Raw genomic sequence first — 22,327 nt, forward strand, 5'->3', positions numbered from 1 at the left:
GGCTAGTATAGCCACCAAGTGGATGCCGCAAAAGAAGCGCGGACGTGGCAGGCCCAGGCGGAGATGGCGGGACGACTTAGACACCTTCACTAATAACTGGCCGGAAACAGCTCAACAACGGGAGTCATGGAAATCTAAGGGAGAGGCCTTTGCCCAGCAGTGGGATACTACAGGTTATAAAAATAAAAAAAAACAATTTTTACGTGGGGAGAGTTTTTTACATGACTTTTTTTGCCAGAAATTGTATGAAGGTTGATAGTGTAACGCTCCGTAACACGCATCGTTACAAACTCCTTACCTGTCATGTAATTTTGCCCCTAAAAATACGATGACTAGCAAGTGGCAAATTCCGTTCTCTCATACTTATCAGACGATAAATTAAGCAATCTGTCGCCGAGATTAAAGTCACCTGCTTACAGTGATTTATGAGGCTCATTCAGCTTTCAATAGGGCAATATGTGACGTAAGGTGCCTTAGGACCTAGTTTCAGTGATGAGAAAAAAAAGCTGGTAGATATATTTAGAGCAGCTTATAGAAAAGAGAAAAAGTGAGGGCGAATCGCCTAGCGTGGTACGCGCATGTGATGCGGAGAGGTGAAAATCATGTGACGAGAAAGGTATTACGAATGAATGTGGAGGGAAGTAACAGGAAAGGGAAACCGAGGAAAAGCTGGATGGACTGTGTGAGAGATGATATGAAATGAACCCGAGTGAATGATGATGAGATGAAGGGGGACAGAGAGGCATGGAAGAAAAAGACATGCTGCGCCGACCCTAAGTAAATGGGAAAAGGGCAAGCGAATGATGATGATAGACAGATTAGCTTTTTGCCACAAATTTATATTTACCGCGATTTACAGTTTGTGTCTGATATTATTGTCATGGAAGCGCTGATTAAGATGGTAACAGTGTGGAGGAATGCATCAGACTTAAATAAAATTCTATTTAGTATTATTAAGAATAAGAATAAGAGGAGGTAGGAGGCTTGTAGGAGGTAGGTGCATATGTTCTTATTATCATTTGCTATTATTGTAAGTACTTACTTCTGTTGTTTCTCCAATAAAGAAAATAAAAATAAAGAATTATAGAAGTACATAAACAGACCTAATCTCTTAAACTGTAGGACATAAACAACTACAACAAGCGATATAAACACAGGCTGTTGCTACCAAAATCACAGCTCAGGTAAACAGAGACGATCCTCGAAAACAGATTGAAAAATTTCGAACGTTTACTCGACATTTAGGAAGAAAACCCAATTTATCGACACATTCGCTAAACTTGCAAATTCAAAGCAAACAAATCACCATGATTGGTTCTACATATTGTCGTCACGTTTTTATATGAAGCGCCGTAAGGACCAAATTGCGCTGGCAGATTGTCATTACTAGGGCGTCACTTATTTAGCAGGCACGTCACTTTTCTTGTCTTGACAAAAAAGTCCCCTCCTTGTCACGTATGCGTGACATAAGTAGTTTACAGGTTATAAGAGTTCGCGGATATAAATAGTCACTTTTATTTTCGTACGTACGTACGAGCGTTTCGTACTTTTTACTATTTGTTGTTATAGCGACAACAGAAATACATCATCTGTGAAAATTTCAACTGTCTAGCTATGACGGTTCATGAAATACAGCCTGGTGACAGACAGACGGACAGACGGACAGCGTAGTCTTAGTAATAGGGTCCCGTTTTTACCCTTTGGGTACGGAACCCTAATAAACCAACCCACCGCAACGTGTACCTAATGTGCATGACTAAGTCGATTTTCCCGCTACCTCCCATCACTTTTACCTGATGTCTTTAATTAATGATTTCCTTCTCATTTCTTGGCCCTTTTCTTACAATGAGTAAGTCTCAGGACGCCGGTGACAAAGCACTTTTCCTTTGTCCAGTGGCTTAGTTTCATTTGTAAGGTTTTACTTAAGTACAATTAAATCGTCTAGTAATGGATATAGCTTAATTACAAAAATTGGCAGAAAATATTTTTTGTCGAATTCGAGTTTGCCGAGTCACTTTATTTTAACTTATGTTTATTTTTCAGCTTTTTTAGGTTTTTTTGAGGTCATTTATACTATACTTTATTAAATTGAAATACATGTCTATGGCAAAAAGCGAAAACGTAGTAACCGCCAAAAAACAAATAATTTTAAACAAACATTTTAATTAAATTTAACATTAAATTTGTATTCGCAGCATTTCTCAGAATTGTACATTTATAATTATCGTGCTTAACCAGTAAAATTTCTTCTGCTAAATTTTTTATTGTAACTACATTTAATATTTTATTATAATCAAAATAATTATAAAGCGAAGTAAACTTTTAAGCGACTAATTGCAATTTATCTGGTGTAACATAATGAAATAAAATGTATTGTTTCATTTTGCTAAGACTGTATAGATTTTTATTTTTAATAAAATCCTTTCTATTTCAAGCTCTTATACATATAACTCTTTTTCCTGTCTTGTCAGAAAATTCCTAAAATTATTCAACAACAGATATTACACGAAAATTAAGCAGCATCTCTTAATACAGGTAAAATTAATTTAATTTAAGTTACCCCAGTAACATTTCAATTTCCTTTAACGTCAGTAAATTACGGACGGAGTCCAAACAATATCCAAACAGTCAGGTTTCGTACTAAAATTATCGACACTTACGCTTTTTAATACATTGTGCGTATCTTTTAGCAACAAACTCGCTGAAAAATGTCGTATCTTCTTTTAACTTGTCTACTACTTATTTTAACGCGTTTTTATTTTATTTTAGAATTCTTTTATATAAAATACAAATAAATAGTTGCTTCCCCGTCTTGCTTTAATTGGCAAAGGCACTATTAATTGTTTATTGATGGGTAGATTAATTAATGTACGCTTGATATATTGACCTGCCGGGCTCGGCGGGATTTATCAATATTTAAATAGTAATTTAATTTGAGTTTCAGTAAAATATTTGTTATGAAAATCGATTTATTTTGATCTAATACGAGTATTTGATAGATTGGTACAGATGATGGTCATTGGTAATTGTACAAAAGGTGTATCCATATTAACATTCCACTGCTATCTTTGAAATTAAATATTTAGTTGTATTGTAATCTAAAATATTTGCAGTTTTCTTAAAATAAAGTAATAAAAATCTCACGCCTCATTTAACTGTCTTGTATATTTTTTTCTTCAGAACCTATTTTGCTTTAATAACAAGATTTGGTTGATTCTAAATTAACAATTTGTTATGGTTTTGACATGACCTTGACAATCACGAACAATTTTCACTTCATTTTGCATGCACGAATCAGCCTGACTGAAGATTAAAACCGTTACAAATTGTTAAATTAGAATCTTACTCGATCTGAATCGGGTTATAAAAAAAAAACAAAAAAAGAATAAAATATCTAGACTGCGAACGCGCTACCGCTCGCTTTGAAGTATAAAGGTAAAAGACCAAAGAGTAATATGAGCACAAAACAAAACAATTTTTACGCCCTCACATTGAGATTCAAAGCCCTTAATAGCTTTTTTTTTTCAAAGAAACTCAATTGTAACAGGAAAAACGATAGTATATCAACGTTCAATCTTCACCGGTAATTCGTTTTTCGTTTGATTATTTGCTGATGGAAAAGTTAAGGGTTTTGCCTATATGTAGGTTCTTAAATTACATACGATCGTAAATTGGTTAGAAATGAGAAAAGATTTTTGGTACTTGTCAAGAAAATCAATTGTTTATAAATTAAAAAAAAAACAGCTGTATTATGGTACATTAAATTACTTTTTGTAACCATTAGAAAAAGGCTATCACTACCTATATCATGTCATATCGAACGCGATAAGCGCGACTGTAACAACACGCCTTCTGCACATAAACAATACCCTGTAAAATGGTGGTGATAGTAAAAAACCTAGAACGCCATATATTATATAAATACATTGCATTTAAATAAAATTAATTAAATAAAAACACAACTGCAGTTTAAAAGAGAACGGAAAAGCTTAATTTTTTTTTGTTAATATGTCAGTTACTTATCGAATGAAAGCTATAATATAAGTGTGCGTAGAATAGGGTATTTGACTACTAGTCAAATCTGTTTCTTTTTTCGAACTGTCAAAACGATTTTGCTAATATGGAATTTATATGAAACACTAGCATGTGACGTCACAATTAAATTACCTACTCATTATAGTTTTACACAGGTTTTAAAATAGAAATTCTGTCTAAAAAAAACCGGCCAAGTGCGAGTCGGACTCGCGTTCCAAGGGTTCCGTACATTACACAATTTAGACAATGTATTTTTTATGTGAAACGTGAGTAAAATGTCTTTAAAAAACCCGTAGGGGTCGGATCAAAAACTAAGTAATTAAGTCCGACTCACGCTTGAATGCAATTTCTAATAGGTTTTCCTGTAATCTATAGGTAAAGATCTATTTTGTGTATTTTTTTCAAAATTTTAGACCCAGTAGTTTCGGAGATAATGGGGGGGATGGTCATTTTTTGCCTATTTTCTTGAATAACTTCTAAATTGTTTATCCTAAAATTATAAAAAAAATATATTTGAGATTTTTTTTAAATTTTCTCATTTAAGTACCCCCAAAAGTGGCCCCCATGTTTAAAATTCATTTGTTTATGTTACACGTCCGTCTTTGGGTCACAAACTTACATATGTATACGAAATTTCTACTTAATTGGTCCAGTAGTTTCGGAGAAAATAGGCTGTGACAGACGGACAGACAGACAGACAGAGAGACTGACAGACAGACAGACAGACAGACAGACGCACGAGTGATCCTATAAGGGTTCCGTTTTTTTCTTTTGAGGTACAGAACCCTAAAAATAACTGCTGTCTACGTTTCTCTATTAATCTTCTGGTGCTCTATTTCATGCATGGTGTAAAATAATTTATTTTAAATACAGTCAAATACCCTCTAACAAAAAATCAACGTTACTTCATCAATATTTTTTTATGTTAAACGACCGCCGAGATGCCAAGCAAGATCAATTTTCTGTCAGCGAACAGCTTTAAAATTCCAGAAAAAATATCGCTCATATTCCCCGAGATAGGTAACTAACATGTTTTCAGATGCCCAGAATTCTTCAAATTTCGTAGGCACTCGTTATGTCGAAAATATGTATGAAGTTCCGTCCGTATTCCGTCTTGAGCCCGATTCTGATTAAACAATTTATTATCGACGAGTGTGAACAGACATACTCAGAATCACGAGGATTACCGATTTAATAAGGAAAAAAATATGTCCCCAACAAAATGACAGTTTTGTAACGCATTTTCACAAACACTTTGTATGGACCGTTACAAAATTGACACCCAAAATGTGTATGAAAAACTGGGGACACTTTTTTTTGTCTCATTCGAAAGTACGATTCGATTCTGAGTCTAAATAACTCAACAGTTCGATTCTGAGTCTAAATAACTCAAAAGTTGATGGTTTTTCGAAAAAAAGTAAATGGTACATTTTTTTCTGAAAACCTTACAATTACAAACAAACAAAATAAACATAAATAACATAAATAAACAAATAAACATAAATAACAAATAGGGACATATAAGTTATTACTACTTGTTACAAATAACAATCAGGTACAAACAAATAATAACAAATAACACAATTACAAATTACTGTCACTAATTACACTTTGCACCAATCAGCGTGGGCGATCTTCAAGTTTTTTTTTTATGAAATAGGAGGCAAACGAGCAGACGGATCACCTGATGGTAAGCGATTACCGCCGCCCATGGACACCCGCAACACCAGAGGGGTTGTAAGTGCGTTGCCGGCCTTTAAGATGGAAATACGCTCTTTTCTTGAAGATCGTATCAAAATAAAATAAAAATTCATATCAAATTTATAAAACAGAATCAGCCTCCTATTAACGATGAAAATACGGAGGTTTACGCTGTGAATTTGTAAAATGGCTGCAAAATAATTTTACGGCAAACTGGAGACGTTAGGAAACAAACTTGGAGTCAATAAGGATCACTTTACTTTGAAGCTTTAACGACAAAGTGTCAAGATAGATACATATTGGAGTGGTTTGGTATATAAGTTATTGCTTTTTGTTTTTAATTGCTCGTTGAAGTTGAGTTTTATTTAAAAGGAATAAAACGTGATTTATTTTTATATGATTATTAAACCGTACCGCAATGCAGATGCTTTGAAAATTGCCAGTTATTTCTACCATAAATATTCGTATATTTGACTAAATGTTTGCAGTACTCGTATGAAACAGATAACTGTAGCAAAATCTTTAGATACCAGTTTGTATGATAAATATGACAAATATAAATTTTAAGGTTTTAATTTTGTAAATAGATGTCTAAATAAATGAATCATAATTAGCATAAAGTTCTTAAATATTATTTAGCGTTTTTAGGGTTCCGTATGCTCTGTCTGTCTGTCACCAGGCTGTATCTCATGAACCGCTAGAGGTAAACAGTTGAATTTTTAACAGATGATGTATTTCTGTTGCCGCTTTAACAACAAATACTAAAAATAAAAAAAGTTTAATTTGTACGGAACCCTCGGTGGGCGAGTCCGACTCGCACTTGGCCGGTTTATCTATACTTTCAGTGTCTTTATATTGAATATTCTATCATCATGCTAATTTTATATACCTACCTAGTTTCTTTCTTAAAATATGATCGAAAGCAAATCGGTCCGCAATCACAAATCAATTCGGCCATATCTTTTTTGCGATTTGGGTTTATTCCACAACACAAACAAAACTCTTCATTTGTTTTCAAATTATGAACGCGTGTTTACGTGTGTGTGTTGTCAGTCCGCCGGACGATATCGTCCTGTCAGTTAGAACAAAAATATGACAGTGGGCCCCTTTACTTACTGTAGTAGTAACTATTATTGTTTGTTTTTTTTTTACATATCTTACCATGCGACTTGTAAATGAAGGATTCTATAAATTGATTTCAGCCGCTACATTAATTACATTATAAATTATTGAATAAGTAGTATTAATATTGTCTTCGGTTACCGCGATAGTTACTCATGAAATAAAACTATGAAAACGGATTATATCGCGTATATTGAATTTATAATACATCCCGACGTTTCGAACTCTTTACAGCGTTCGTAACTCTTTACAGCGTTAGCGTTTTTTTTCTCTACCACCAGCTTGGGATCCTGTAGTCCACCTGATAAAGGAGCAAGCGAGACATAGACTGTGAGACCGTAGTGTTGGATGATGCTGGACATTCTGATGTTTTGAAAAGATGTGTCCCGCCGAGTTTGTTGCCGGTCCCATATTGGGATACCCTCCTACAATTTAGGAGGGAATTAAATCTTCTCGGGTCCGTGGTGTAGGGTTGGAGCCGGCATAGTTTTTTTTTTTTTTTTTTTTTTTTATCGCGTATATATATATATCTTTACTTGAAAAATAATTATAGTGTATAACTAGCCTTATGAACCGATTTTGCATGTACAACCAGCCTTAAAGTTTGTAGTCTATGATTGTTCATTATTTTAGTATGTGGGTATTTTTGCATTTTGTAATTTTTCCTCAGTCACCCGTTGACCACGAACGCTGTAAAGAGTTCGAAACGTCGGGATGTATTATAAATTCAATATACGCGATATAATCCGTTTTCATAGTTTTATTTCATAAGTAGTATTATTCATTTGCTGACAGTTTCATACATTTAATATGATTTCCACGTTTTTCAGAGGCAGCAAATATATGCAAATCTCATACTGCCGCTGTCGCGATACGTGCATGCTGACGCGCTTTTAATTCTTCTTTTATTTAGCTTATTTATGCATTTTATCGCGTGGAATAAAAAGCGTATATTTTTTCAACTTTCATACATTTTTGTTAAGTAGGTATATTGCGTTTTGCAGACTATGGAGTAGCAGTGTATACCAAAGATAATTTTCAAAAATTGTAAAATTCTCATGGAAAATTTTTGGTTTTTTTTTCTGTACTTGCCAATCGTTCTGACGATTGTCTCGATTTCGATGTCAGTTGAAACAGACGCCAATGTATGACCTAAATTAACTGTTTAGTACATGGAGTTTAACCCCTAATCTGAACGATAATTTCTAAATGGAAACTTGCGTAAGATCTTTCTCATGAAAGTTTCTAGTAATTTCCAGTAATTTTGAAAATGTTCCGCAACTTGCATATTGCTACTACGACTATATAGTACTGAAACGAACAAAAAATCCGTGTCTTTTCCTTGGGACGGGTGTCAACCAGAGTTGCCAGCAAGACAACACCGCTGCAGTACGGGTGTCAACTATAGTTGATTGTAGATATGTTCATGTTCAATATTTTTTTTAATCAAAACGAGACCTTGTGTCTTGGTAATAGCAGTCACATTATGCATTGGGATTAATATAGGTGCAAAGAAATGTCTGGGTGTTCAAAGTCCCCGTAGGTAAAGGGTTAATACCTATTTTCCATGCTTGAATAACAAATTGCCCATATCAAGCAAACCACAATTTCCTGAAACGTAAAAACAATACACCCAAAAATAAGGCACCTGAGGTACTTTTAGTACTTCTAAAAATACTGAAAAAGCGATTTTTGGTCTGGTAATGTTTCATGACTTGGTTAACAAATTAGCAATATATTTTTGACCTTTACGCATCGGATTCAGGTACGAGTAGCTGCCATACAATGCAAAGCATTTCGTAAGTGACATTATGGAATGCCCCAAATAAGTATTTTCCTCCCCGAAGGTGACCTACGTTTCCCTATTAAATATTTATCCCGGCACGCCTGTCATTTCGCATTCGTTTTGTCACCTAATAAAAGTGTTTGTCGCGGTCTATTTACCATGCGGCATGTGACGTTTTCAACCAAAAGGTACTACTTTGTCGCTTACTATAAGGAAGAGATTTGTTTGCGTCTTTATACGAATAACCTGTCAGAGCCTCCTTATGGTAAGCGACAATGTGATACCTTTTACTTGAGAGCGACACATATTAAGTGTAAACTCGTAGTGACAATTTTAGTGCTCTGTTTTGTATACTTTGTAGGACTACAAGTTGGGAGAAATGTTAGTAATGTAATTTCTAATATTGTCTTCGGTTACCGCGATAGTTGCTCATGAAATAAAACTATGAAAACAAATTCATTATACGCGATATAATCCATTTTCATAGTTTTATTTCAATGTAATTTCTCTTTAGTTACTAACATCATAGAGTAACTTATACTAGAGCGGTACTGTCATAGTAAATTTTGTAACCCCAGTAAATTCACTGCCATCTGTCGACACACTTTAAAACTAAAAATACGATAGAATGTATTTAAATATAGATAAATGATTTTTTTTATTTGCATTAATTATTTTTATGATTTTGACCCATGTTCTTTCACTGATATGCGTTAAAATTGTTAAATAACAAACGAAACCGTCAACGCCATCTATACGACAGTAGGCCAAAACTAGTAGCGCCCTCTGAACGAGAATCAAATTTTCTTGATTTTCGAGGCACGTTTTTTTTTCTTACTGTATCCATCTATTACGGAGTTATATCTATCTTTGCTAACATTCATTACATAATATGACTGAATAAGAACATAAACGTCTTCAAGTTGTTTATGTATTTCATTGTGCCGCTTACGCCTTGCAGAGAAAGGGGCAGAGACATTTATTTTTTGGCCACTGTGTTCAAAAAATGTCGCTAATAGTAGTCAGCATAAAGTTCTCTAATAGCTTAATATTAGCTGTAATAGAAATTTGTGGTAGATACTTTCAAAGCGAACCGTAGATATACCGTATTTCTATTTGGGAAAGTATTCAGGGGTGGCTGCTACGGTATTCAGGGGTGATAATTAATATATTCTTTACCATATTTTTATTGTTATATTGCGTAATTATGGGTATACTTTTGGCGCGTTGTTTCATCTGCCGCTATTCATGCTGACTGTAATATGTGTAGAAATAATTAGTACGGAAATGTTATGCAGTTCTACATCGCGCAATCAACAAAATAAATAATCACTTTGGCCACCAAAATACATTAAATTTGGTATATTTGTGACGTCACTTCATTTCTGCAACTATCTAACTACTGCAACTATTTAAATAAATTATTTAAACGCTTATTCTGAACTCTAAAAAGTTTCATCTTTAAATATATTGCGTACTACGGCGAAATAAATAAAACATAAAACTAGCAGGTCTGCAGTTGCGGATAGACTCACGATATTTTTAATTTGTGCAACAGAATGAAAAAAAACCAGTCAAGTGTGAGTCGGACTCGCCCACCGAGGGTTCTGTACTTTTTAGTATTTGTTGTTATAGCGGCAACAGAAATACATCATCTGTGAAAATTTCAACTGTCTAGCTATCACAGTTCATGAGATACAGCCTGGTGACAGACAGACAGACGGACAGACGAACAGCGGAGTCTTAGTAATAGGGTCCCGTTTTTACCCTTTGGATACGGAACCCTAAAAAAGAGAAGCGAGTAGGCGAGGGCTGCCAGGATTCAAAACGGTGAAGCGTAGAGTTGTTGTCGTTCTTTTATTCAGTTTTGGCTAAAAGGTGGAAAATATATAAATCCATCGTCGACAATGAGGGTCCAAACCAACTACTGTGAGTGCACTTTTGGTTCTGTATGAACAGCATACGTACAAACTGAAGTAGATGTCATTTTCTAAAGAAAAAGTGACCTAGCCCTGCGGTGGCCTATGTGAGTGTTGGGTATGCGTATAGATGTAAATAGTGCATATTGTTTATCATATTTTCTCAGAAACTCGTATTTGTCATGCTACTTCAGTCAACGTCAGTACTTTTTGTACCGAGATTGACTGAAATAGACACGTTCGTACGTTTCCGTGAGAATACGATGGAAAATAATTATGCACTACATCCCCTCGAGCGGCAAAGCAGTTCCGTACCCAAAGGGTAAAAACGGGAGCCTATTACTAAGACTCCACTGTCCGTCTGTCCGTTTGTCTGTCTGTCCGTCTGTCTGTTTGTCACCAGGCTGTATCTCATGAACAGTGATAGCTAGACAGTTGACATTTTCACAGATTATGTATTTCTGTTACCGCTATAACAACAAATACTAAAAAGTACGGAACCCTCGTTGGGCGAGTCCGACACACACTTGTCCAGTTTTTTGAAAAATTACGGGTTACCTACTTAATCTAGAATCAGCTACAGGTATGAGCGCCTCCAGGGGGAACAGGGGAGAATGTTACATAGAATGTATGCCTTTGGCGATACCAGCTTGCTATCCCTCTGGTCTATCGGCGCACCAGAGAGCGGATCAGCTACACGCTAATAACGCGAATTAGAAATTGCCTACTCCAGAGCACACAGTCGCTGTGGCCGAAATCAGTCAGGAGAGCATCATCATCATCATCTATCGGCAGGCTAGCTGTATAATATACTCATGACACTCAAAACGATTTTTAAACCTCTTTTAGCTGTTGTAACGAATAAAAGTGAAATAGGTACTCATCACTGAAAGACTCTTCAACATCAATGCTTTCACGCCCTTAAAAAATAATCAAAATGCTACAAATCTCTTGCTTCAGTTTTAATAGGCGCGTTTTATGAGGTATTTGGGTTAAAATGGTGATTTTAGGGTCGTATTACTATCTCCCTCAGTCTCAAAACTTATGAATGCGTAAAAGTGAGACGAGTGGAAAACATCATTTTCTGTTGAAGTTGAAAACGGCGTGCGTTGTAAATGTAACTCCTTTGCGTTTAAAATATAATTAATAGTAAACCATTTTTTATCACGCTGATACGTCTGCGAACAATACTACAAACTTTTATATTATTTTTATATACAGTCGCAGGTTCGAGTCCTGCCGGAAGCGGTGAATTTTCAATTTTTCGTTTAAAATAAAAATTTGTAGTAGTTTATGTTGTAACTGATAGTGAAAGGCATTAAAATACGAGCGTGGGTTTAAAACATCACACGAGTGTTTTAATACCTAATTAAGTACAGTTACATACATTGGTTTATCTACACACATATTCTAAGCTGTGTATGATGTGTTCAGGGACCGCATGTTACGGCCGCCATTGCGGCATTTGATCAAACTTTTTGAAATTGACATTCAATCCCTACTAATATTTTAAATGTGTAATAACTCTGTCTGTTACCTATTTAAGCTTAAACCGCTAAACCCTTAAGCCCCGCTGTAATATGGTTTAATAATTAATAATGAACTGTGTATTATTAATAATGAAGATGGAACATAAGGTATTTTTTTTGTTTTTAAAGTGATATGTTTTGGAAAATGTTTTATGTTATGACCCATTAAGTAGGTGTGTACCCGGTGGATGTTGCACGAACAAACGTGTGCACTAGAATTTTTATTGGCATAGAGAGATTCTCCCAAATTTCCGCGCAGTTTGTTTTATTGAGTTTTTTTTCGTTGACCTTTTCCATCGAGCTTGATTCAACGCTTGATTACTGGTACGTGATGTTCAATTTTATGTGGTGAAAATAGCTGTATGTTTTTTTAAGCCCGCGGGCAATAATGGAATTTGGTTTGAAGGAAAATCGCTCCGCGCCAGTTATAATTATAAAAAAGGACAAATGTTTTAACAGGAGTCCGATTTAGATTTAACAATTTGGTACGCTTTTGAACTGGTTTTGATAAGAGCTTGAAGAAGGCCCACGCTGATTGGTGTATGCGAAATTAAGTGAAAGTCGAGTCGTCGGCCCTTTTCTAGCCCGTATATAGTGTTTAAAATTAGCGCCACATTTAGTACCTGTACTAAAAAAGTGAGAGAAACGCTTTTGGGTCAAATTATTTTTCGTACTTTCTAATATTTTCATTTCCTACTAATTTCAAGTCCCTTCTCAAATCGTTTCCCGTCACAAACTTTCAACCCCTTTTTAACCCTATTAGGGGATGAATTCTCAAAACCGCTGGAATTTATCTCTCTCGTATTTTATGGAAATGTCTTATTACGAAATTTGAAGTTCCTAACTTAATATTAACCTTGATCCAAACTTTCATCCTCTTTAATTTCCTTTTCTTATATATTAATATAACTAGCGACCCGCCCCGGCTTCGCACGGCGCACAAAACCTTTACAAATTATACACTAAAACCTTCCTCTTGAATCTATCTATCTATTAAAAAAAACCGCATCAACAGGGACAGACATACATCCAGACAGCAGGAAGCGACATTGTTTTATACCATGTACCTTTTCACGAAGTTTCAAGTTCCTAGCTTAATAAAACTTGAACGTTAACAAACGTTCAGCCCCTTCTTAACTCCCTTAGGGGTTGAACTTTTCAAAATTGCTGATTATTTCTTGTACATTTTATTTATTTATTTTTATTTATTTTATTTTTTTATCAAACAAGTTAAACAGTATGACAGTAAAATACCAAACCACTGCTAACTTACACAGAAAATACAAAAAGAAAAAGAAACAATATACAAATAATCACAAATTACATAAATCGAACCTAGTGTGCAAATTTCAACTTTCTATTTTTTGTAGTTTTGGCTTTGCGTTGATGAATGAGTCAGTCAGTCAGGACACACGCATTTATATATATATATACATAGATCGCCATTAAAATAGGAACGTTTCTCATATTTCAGCTTCATGGCCTATATTTACATCAATATTTCTTGTTATTGTATGACTAAAACCAAAGAGGATATGGTTATAGAGCGGTACTGTCATAGTAAATTTTGTAACCACAGTAAATTCACTGCCATCTATCGACATACTTCAAAACTAAAAATGAAGATTTATAAAAATACGTTCAAATGTATTTAAATATGGATAAATGATTTTTTTATTTGCATTAATTATTTTTATATGATTTTGACCCATGTTCTTCAACGGATATGCGTTAAAATTATAAATAACAAAGGAAACCGTCAACGCCCTCTATACGAGAGTAGGCCAAAACTAGTGGCGCCATCTGATCGAGAATCAAATTTTCGTGATTTTCGAGGCACGTTTTTTCCTTAGACTGTATCTATCTATTACGGAGTTATATCTATCTTTGCTAAAACCCAACCTATCTATAGAATTTTCCGAGCAATTTACAACATACCTAGTATACCTACCTACTTTATTTCAAAAAATAAACTTTCATTGTAAACTAAATTTCCTTTTTATTCCGAAACAAAGCGTCTCTATTAAATGAAGCAGAAGTCCTTGAACTCGCAGAAAAATAATCCTTGACCCCGTAACCTTCACAAAACTTCAAATTAATAACAGCGCCATCTGTCCGCAGGCGCGGTCAAAACTTCCCAAGAAGCGGCGTCGAGTGCTACCAGTGGAGCAGCCGAGAAGGAAACGCGACGTGACTGCGTCGAACCGGCGGGTGAACGCGGTGAAACACCCCGTCGTGTTGAAGGACTTATCTCCCGGTGGGAACAAGTTTGGTGAGTACGGTTGGTAGATGGCGGTAGTTATTAATCCTTAAACACTGACGTACGAATGTGGTACGTAGTCAAAGTAGTTATGATGTTTCGTTAACGTTCATAATCAAATATCTTAAAAACTCGTGTTGTTAAGGGTTAAACTTAAACCAAGAGTTAATTTATTCTTTTACAAAATGATTGTTATAGTGTTTAGTAATCTAGATTAAATATAACTTCCTTATTTTTCCACTAAAATGACTCAAAAAAAGGTAAACAATAACTTTTCGAGATATTTTTGAATCCTTTAAAAATATTGTGTAAAAAAGGCTCTTGTAGGTTTGAGAAGTCCGAATGATTATTAGTTACTTAAGTTTTTGAATAGATGGCGCTTAATATTTATGTTAAGTTAGCGTATAAGTGTTACGTATGTAAGGAAATAGAGGGCGCTAGTCGTAGGGTAATCAAGTGAAAGCATTGTTTATGAATTCAGTGCTCGCATGCCGTATAATTTGTGAGCGATCGCTTTTCCTTTTATTTGCTGGAATGATGGAGGTACCTGGAATAAAATCGCGTAATGTGGGGTTTTACGATAGATGAATACGTTCGTAACTTCGTACGTGACTACAAGTTTTAGTTATATTTATCGACGTATACATACGGATGGGTTATTTAAGTATACAGCGTGTATTTTTTATACAACCGCAAATCGAAACGAGGCGTATATTTCAGTGGTATGTAATGAATTTATAAGGAATTTTAAAGCTAGAGATTTGCGAAATTTTAGGTTTTTCCAACTCAGAATCACGAGCCCTATCGAATTTACTAGGTAAAAAGAGTGTCCCATTTTTTACCTAAAACTTTTTTACTTCCAAAACGCTACTAAAAAAATAGAAAAATAATAATAATAGCGTTATTGGAACAGAACAAAATGGGACACTTTTTTCACCTAGTAGACTTTAAAGGGCTCGTAAAAAACCTAAAATTTCACGGATTTCTAACTACTCATGAACTTACAATGAAAAAAAAACGCCCAATTATCTTGGTATGAGTTAGCACATTGTTAGTTAGTTAGTTAGTTATGCTGGGCATTTTCCGCAAATCGACATCCAATGTGCCTATTTTGCGTGAAACGAGGTAGCGCTACTCTAACCACCCCAGCTCCTCCACGAAGCCTAGCAAAGTCTTCAGGTTGCTAGTTACCTTCTTTAGCACATTGTTACACAGTGTTATATTTTCTACATTAAGACCTAACTTGAGACTCCAGTGCCGTTGAGACAAAACATCGTTAACATGCCCTTCTTTCCCAGGAGTGAATGGGATGAACATGATCAGCCTCGCGCTGCAGGGCCCTCCGAACGTTCTGACGCGACCATCGACAGCGTCAGTGCAGCCGCTGCAAGCACGAGCTCCTATTGGTAAACCAACCGTCCTGGTCATTGAACCACCCCCTACTCTTGACAAGAGGCAGAGCCGTCCCTCTATAGTGCTCCTTTAGTCTAAACGTCCATAAGGTCAACGTTAGAGCAGAATGCAAGATTTTTGAGGGTTAGTTCCTTTGACAAAATTTGGACGAAAGTGGTGTTGGCAGAATATGCTGTTCTATACCAAACAACGACACCAAAATTGTATATACCATATTCTATGAAATAAATTTATGAAAAATGAATTATGTTGATTTTGTTTATTAAAGTTACAACAGACACCAACATAATACATTTTGCGCAGAAGAGTGCAAATTAAAAATTTTGTTTATCTAGTAATACATATACAGCAGAAAAGCTGTATATTTTGCTATCATTTTAAATTATGTGAATGAAGTCCTATTAGATATATGTAGTCAAATTGCGACGTTTAGTTTTCTACTCACGCATCCATATTCGTCAAACCTTTCCCTAGAAGAATGTCCCTGGCACTTCCTGATAAAATTTCCAATATCAAAAATGTTTCTTATTATGACATGTTACTTTATTGAAATAACACTCTAATTATAAATTTTCTTTTTGTTGTTCATTGAATTAGATTATGGTCTAATTTTAGTGCTTGAATAAAGTTAAGAAAATTATAGAAAGAAATGTTGAATACAATATAAAATGCTCAACGAATTTCTCTTACAGTCGAGAGCCCAATCGTGAACACTCAAGCCGGCGCCATATCCCTTGCATCACTGCAACCACCCCTGATGACGGCCCCACCCCTGCAACCGCGACCCGCAACCACGGGAGCCCTAGACCTCATGCTACCATTGCAACCAAAACTACTACCAGGCTACAACCTGCAATCTGTATTTCTCACCAGCACGATGTCCACTGTTCGACCACCCAACAGAGAAACCAAAGAATCCCCAGACAGTTCCTCTAAAGATGAATGTAAAAACTTAGATAGTACACAGGATAGCGTTAAAGTAGATTGTGAAAATTATACTCTAGATAATGATGTTAGTGATGTTACTGACAATTCTTATAGCAAGGATGAAATTAACTCAAATGTAATTGATGCCAAAACGATTGAAACTAGTGTAGTGAGCAGTTCAAATGATGATAGTCCTAATAACAATTCTTATTAATACGATTCTAGTTTATAGATCGATGGTAAATGTAATAAAATTAAAACCCCAAGTTTTTAAAGTCTCCCATTAGAAATAATGTAGGTTTTTCAAATTAATTTACTTATTAAATTTGTAGAACAAAGCCCTGTAACTATATGTTGGTTTACTTATAGTTTGTGTTACCAAAACCTATATCTGTAGATCGGTCTTTAAATATGAACATAGTCGTTAATTATACAATTTAAATCAAAAAAATATTAATTTAAATGTCAATTTGCATTTTCATGTTTACTGTGGAAAACAGGCAGATTATTGTTACTATCGCTAATATCAAAATGATGATACAAACGGATGTCGTTTTGGTGATACCTATTATTTGTAGCCAATTTTTGTATATTTTGTAAATGAAAGACAATACAGTGATTGCTTGTAATCTAAGCAAAGTTTCGACTTTGACGTTTGCCAAATATTTTCTATTGTACCTAAATCTGATTAGAAAATTGCTTCCCCTGAGAACTCTTGATTAACATTTTTAAAAATAAATTTAGCTATAAATCCATAAAAGCTAAACTTTTCAGTGTCCAAACATGTTGTATTTTACTTTGTCATTGTTAAACATGTTACATATTTATGCATACTTTAATAAAAGGAATGGATTTTATTCCAATATAATAAATGTAAATAGGAGTTTAAAAAGTCAGTAGATGTCATTAAGTTGTTTGAACAGTAATAAAATAACGAGTACAGCTCAGGAAATGTTATTTTTATCGATGAATAATCATTTTATTTCTCAGAATTTCTTTGTAAGAATTCAGGATCAAAACCGAATTTTTAGATTTTGCCGTTTTTTGTGCCAAATATAGATTGAAAATAAAGTTTCATGAGCTTTACTCAGTGATTGTACAAATTGTTAATACTTATTCAATCTTACTATAATTATAGTATTGTTTCAAAGGTGCAACGTAGAGGTTCGTTTTTAATCTACTCTATAATGATAGAACAAACGTTTTTTGTGATTAATATAAAGAGAAATAATATATCTTGTGCTCTAGCAAAAAAAGGATCTCTTTCTACTTCTGAATCGCTATCTGAAGGTTGTCTGGAAGAGATCGCTTTTTAGCGACAAGTCCGCCTGTTGTTACCTACTTACTTATGTCGTGTCTTTGTTTGTAACATGTATTTTTCTTTGTAGTGCACAATAAAGTATTTTATTAATATTATTAAAACCTTAAAAGGCTAGTAAACAGTATCGGTATATTCATGAACATGAAATGAAAATAAAACCATGTTTGAAGTATTTCAACAACTACATATTTGTATTTTAGAATAGTTAGTATAGAGTAGTAGCGAGTATCGAATGTGAAAGTAATTTTTTTTTGGCAAAATCCAACTTTTCGCATCACACTAAAACAGTACAATTTCTAAGAAAAAGTTGTGAAGTTAGTAACAGCACGACTCGTGGTTTTGCCCATTCTTAAGCAGTACAAAAGTTGCTAAGCGGGCGAGGTGTTCAAAATGATCTTGACGCGACTTTATTGTTAAGAGAATAAGAGCGTGGCAAGGTAATTTCGAACACCTCGCCCGCTTAGCAACTTCTGCTATACCTGAAAAATATTACTACGCTCGCGTGTGCGTAGGTAATTCAAAATTATAGACCAAGCATCAACTGGAGGATTAAAATTGATCGTCTACGTTACGCCTTAGAGCGTTTTCACATTGTCCGATCCGATATCGGATGTCGGAAGGAAGTAAAATGTAAGACATATGTGTTTCTCTGTATTTATTTATACATTTAATAAATAATTATTACTAAAAAACGATAAATAACGCATAATGGCACTCATCTGCAGCTGTTTTTGTCATAGGCGCCTTCCCGACATCCGATATCGGAAAGGCGCTTCCGATAAATTCAGCCATGTCGGAGCCCCCCATCAGCTGTCGGATAATATTTGTTTGCATGCGTATGTGTAAGCATAATGCTTGTTGTAGTGTTCGCGACCGCTAAAAACGGCGCTCGGGCGCCCCCCCCGTGAGGATCCTACATCCGATATCGGAGCGGAAAATGTGAAAACGCTCTTAAGTCGGAGAGGGTAAATGTAAGGTTCACACGAACGTGCCAAGCGATGTAATTATGTAAGTAGGTTGTTAGGGTAGAGGGCTCGAGCCCGAAGACGGCTGTTCTTTACGCTGCGTTTACCCTAGAGCTTTATGGCGTGTGCTAAAAGATGTGTTTTACGATGTCATCATTGAATGGGATTATAATGATACTATTATGATACTATTATGATACTATTCAATTGCTTAAGATCAAAAACACTGGATAAAATATCCACCGCTAATCCCTCATACGTGTAATAAAGGCCAGAGTACACCGGCTACGAGTAGTATGTTTTATTCGAAATCGAAACTATTGCTATTGTACTAATAGAAATAAGTACAATATTCATAGTCTTAACGTTATACAGCTCTAGTGTACACCAGCCTTTATCTTTAATATTCCTAAATTATAGAATAATAATTATTCGTGGATGCTCCAACGGGGAATTTCAAAAAAGTGTTGGGCACGTGACGCTATTTTTTACCTTTCTGATAAAGCTAAGAAGCCGATATTTGACTTGATAACGTTTTAATTAATAACTAAGCTTTAAATTCAGCAGTATGTAAGGGCGTTCGCAAGCTGATGCGGTTGCACGGAGCGGGTGAGCGGGTTAACAAAAGATAGTATGAGCAAAGCTAACTGGCGCGGAAGCTTGCATGCGACGGATTTTACCTACATAGCACCCGCGTGCGTGGCGCCCGCTCCGTGCACTCGCGCTAGCTAGATCAGAGGGCCTACCGCGAACCACGTTCGACGTTATGCCTCCCTGTCGCACTTACATACGAATTTACAAGTGCGACAGAGAGGCAACACGTCGAACGTGCTTCGCGTTAGGCCCTCAGATTTCTGCAGGTTAACTTTTTTGACGCCGTGTCAAACACAAAAGCTGTCACTCGGACGTCACGCAAGTGTCAATACTGAAATTGAACTTTATGCGAGTGCACGGAGGTCTATGTTGCTCTGTAATCTGTCATGGATTAATCGGTCTTTGGCGTTGGACCTACGCTGCCAATATATTCGTCATTAGCGTCCAAAAGGTTAAGGTAGCTGCCATACGCGTCACGTACCCGACAAAGTAGAACTTTTTATGAAATGACCCCAATCATTTTGGTTAGTAATATTGATGTTTACTAACGATTGTAATTTTCATAGGATCTAGTATATTTTTCTAATGTTACCGTTTCCATTGTTTTGTCAGATTGGATTTAATGAGAGATGTTTTACTAGAAAATCGCTTATATGCTCAAAAATGTGTGCCAAATTCAATCAATCAATCAATCAATCAATCATTTATTTGCACATAAAACATAGTATATAATGCATGCAAATACATTTATAAGACACATTACTCTACCAGTAATGTCGAAATTAATTACACAATCTCAAAGGAAATACATTACAATAAAATAAAATAAAATATATGGTCAAAATAATAATAAGGTTAGTTTATAAATAGACACTGTACAAAAGTGGCCAACTAACTCTATCTAAATGTACTAAATTGGTTTCGAATTAATTCGCGGCGTGGGGCTTTTAAAATGACCGTTGAATTATTCAATTATGAGTAACAATTAAATTGTAGATAAATATAAGTTTAAGGGAAAGAATAAATTTATTGAAAACACATTTACATGACATTACAGTGTATAAAAAAAAATGGAATTAAACAATAAACTACAAAACTAACTAAAATATTCTATTCAAAAAGACCTCCGCGAGCTGTACCGGGTGCAAAGGTGCCCATCACACTTGCCGCGTTACCACGTTGGATAGCGATGGCCAACCTTTGCACCAGGTACGAACCCGCGCGAGCATCAGAGGTCCTCTCCCTAATCATCCCTAAGTTTAAGTGGGTTGTTGATTGATTGATTGAAAACATTTTCTGGATAATTCCATATTTTTGAATTGACACATTTATCTACTTGTGATATTTTGAGTTTATTTTGAGTGTGAGTGTCATTGTATTGTAGTTTTTAAAATAGTATAATAAAAATTTAATTTGATTAATCTTTATGCTAACTTGATTTGCCTCGGTGCCAAATTAGTATACACGGTGGGAAGTAACCCGACATATTTTAAAGGTTTACTCTGGACCGCATTTAGAGACTAAAATGTCATTTAAATTTTCATTCCTTCGTCTTGTTTTAGAAATAATGACAATTCTTATGATGTTTGTGTGATGTCGATGAAAAACGCCTTTTTGTCTGCGGGGCTGCAACTATGTGACTTGGTTTAGACATACTTACCTGGTCTACGGACAGAAATCAAAACTTTAAAGGAAATAAAGGAAACTCGCAATTTTTTCTGTAAATACAAGAAATACTTTAACTTATTCGTTGTAATGTTTTTGCCAAGTTGTAAAAATAAATAATGTGTCGTGTGCAAACACACGCACCCAATATATTTTTTGTCGAATTGACCAAAAGTCATATAAAACTTTTTACTCGCTATGACCTCAGGAATCTGTCGGGTGACTTGTTCCCATCGTGTAGGTATATTATGTAAAGATAAAATGACGTACTTGGGATTCAAGAAAATAACGTCAATGATCAATGATTAAATTCAATCTGACTTAAAATTAATATTAATCAGAAGTCCCATTACAAGATTGACCACGTTTTTATCTTGCATGAAAATGTTTAAATAAACCAGTACCAACAATATTTTTGTATTTTTTTTTAACAGAACGTACCCTTTTGCCATCTTGTGTAACTACGAACTTGAGTTAAGTAACTTCGAAATTCTCACAATAAGCTCTTTCATTCGATATGTAACACGATAAAGTTTGAAAGTGAATTACATGGGAGTGGCCCCCATGTTTAAAATTCATTTGTTTACGTTACATGTCCGACTTTGGGTCACAAACATACATACGTACCAAATCTCAACATAATTGGTCCAGTAGTTTCGGAGAAAATAGGCTGTGACAGACAGACAGACAGACGCACAAGTGATTCTATAAGGGTTCCGTTTTTCCTTTTGAGGTACGGAACCCTAAAAAAGATCCTTAAAGTCATATCAAAATCAGTACAAAACCGTAACAAGTTAATCGGGCTCTTACGGTATAACAACCCACTACCACGTAAGGATTAGTGCTTCGTATCGTGTTAATACTGTAAAAACTTAGCCAAGACAAGTAGCTCTACTACTGAAGTTTATAATCTTAAATAATGAAACTTTCCTCTACCTACTCTATTATTGAATATTGGAAAGTAATACTGAAATTTAGTAAATAAGGATCTATACTATAGGGGTGAAGTATAAAATAAACAAGATTGTGAATACTAATGAATTTGATTTATTGCATTTAAATTGATTAAGTTTGTAAGATATATTAATTC

General features: G+C 35.0%; 1 protein-coding gene across 1 annotated transcript in view; it reads left to right on the forward strand.

Moving 5' to 3' along the window:
* LOC134746526 (potassium voltage-gated channel protein Shaw-like) overlaps nt 1-17,048 on the forward strand; it is a 224,299-nt gene extending 207,251 nt beyond the window's left edge. Inside the window, exons 9-11 of the mRNA XM_063680938.1 lie at nt 14,214-14,364; nt 15,651-15,758; nt 16,458-17,048. Coding sequence (XP_063537008.1) covers nt 14,214-14,364; nt 15,651-15,758; nt 16,458-16,906 — 708 coding nt within the window. The 3' untranslated portion in view covers nt 16,907-17,048. The remainder of the gene's footprint in view (nt 1-14,213; nt 14,365-15,650; nt 15,759-16,457) is intronic.
* The last annotated feature ends 5,279 nt before the right edge of the window (nt 17,049-22,327 follow it).

The sequence above is a fragment of the Cydia strobilella genome, chromosome 13, assembly GCF_947568885.1.
Source record: "Cydia strobilella chromosome 13, ilCydStro3.1, whole genome shotgun sequence".
Lineage (NCBI taxonomy): Eukaryota > Metazoa > Arthropoda > Insecta > Lepidoptera > Tortricidae > Cydia > Cydia strobilella.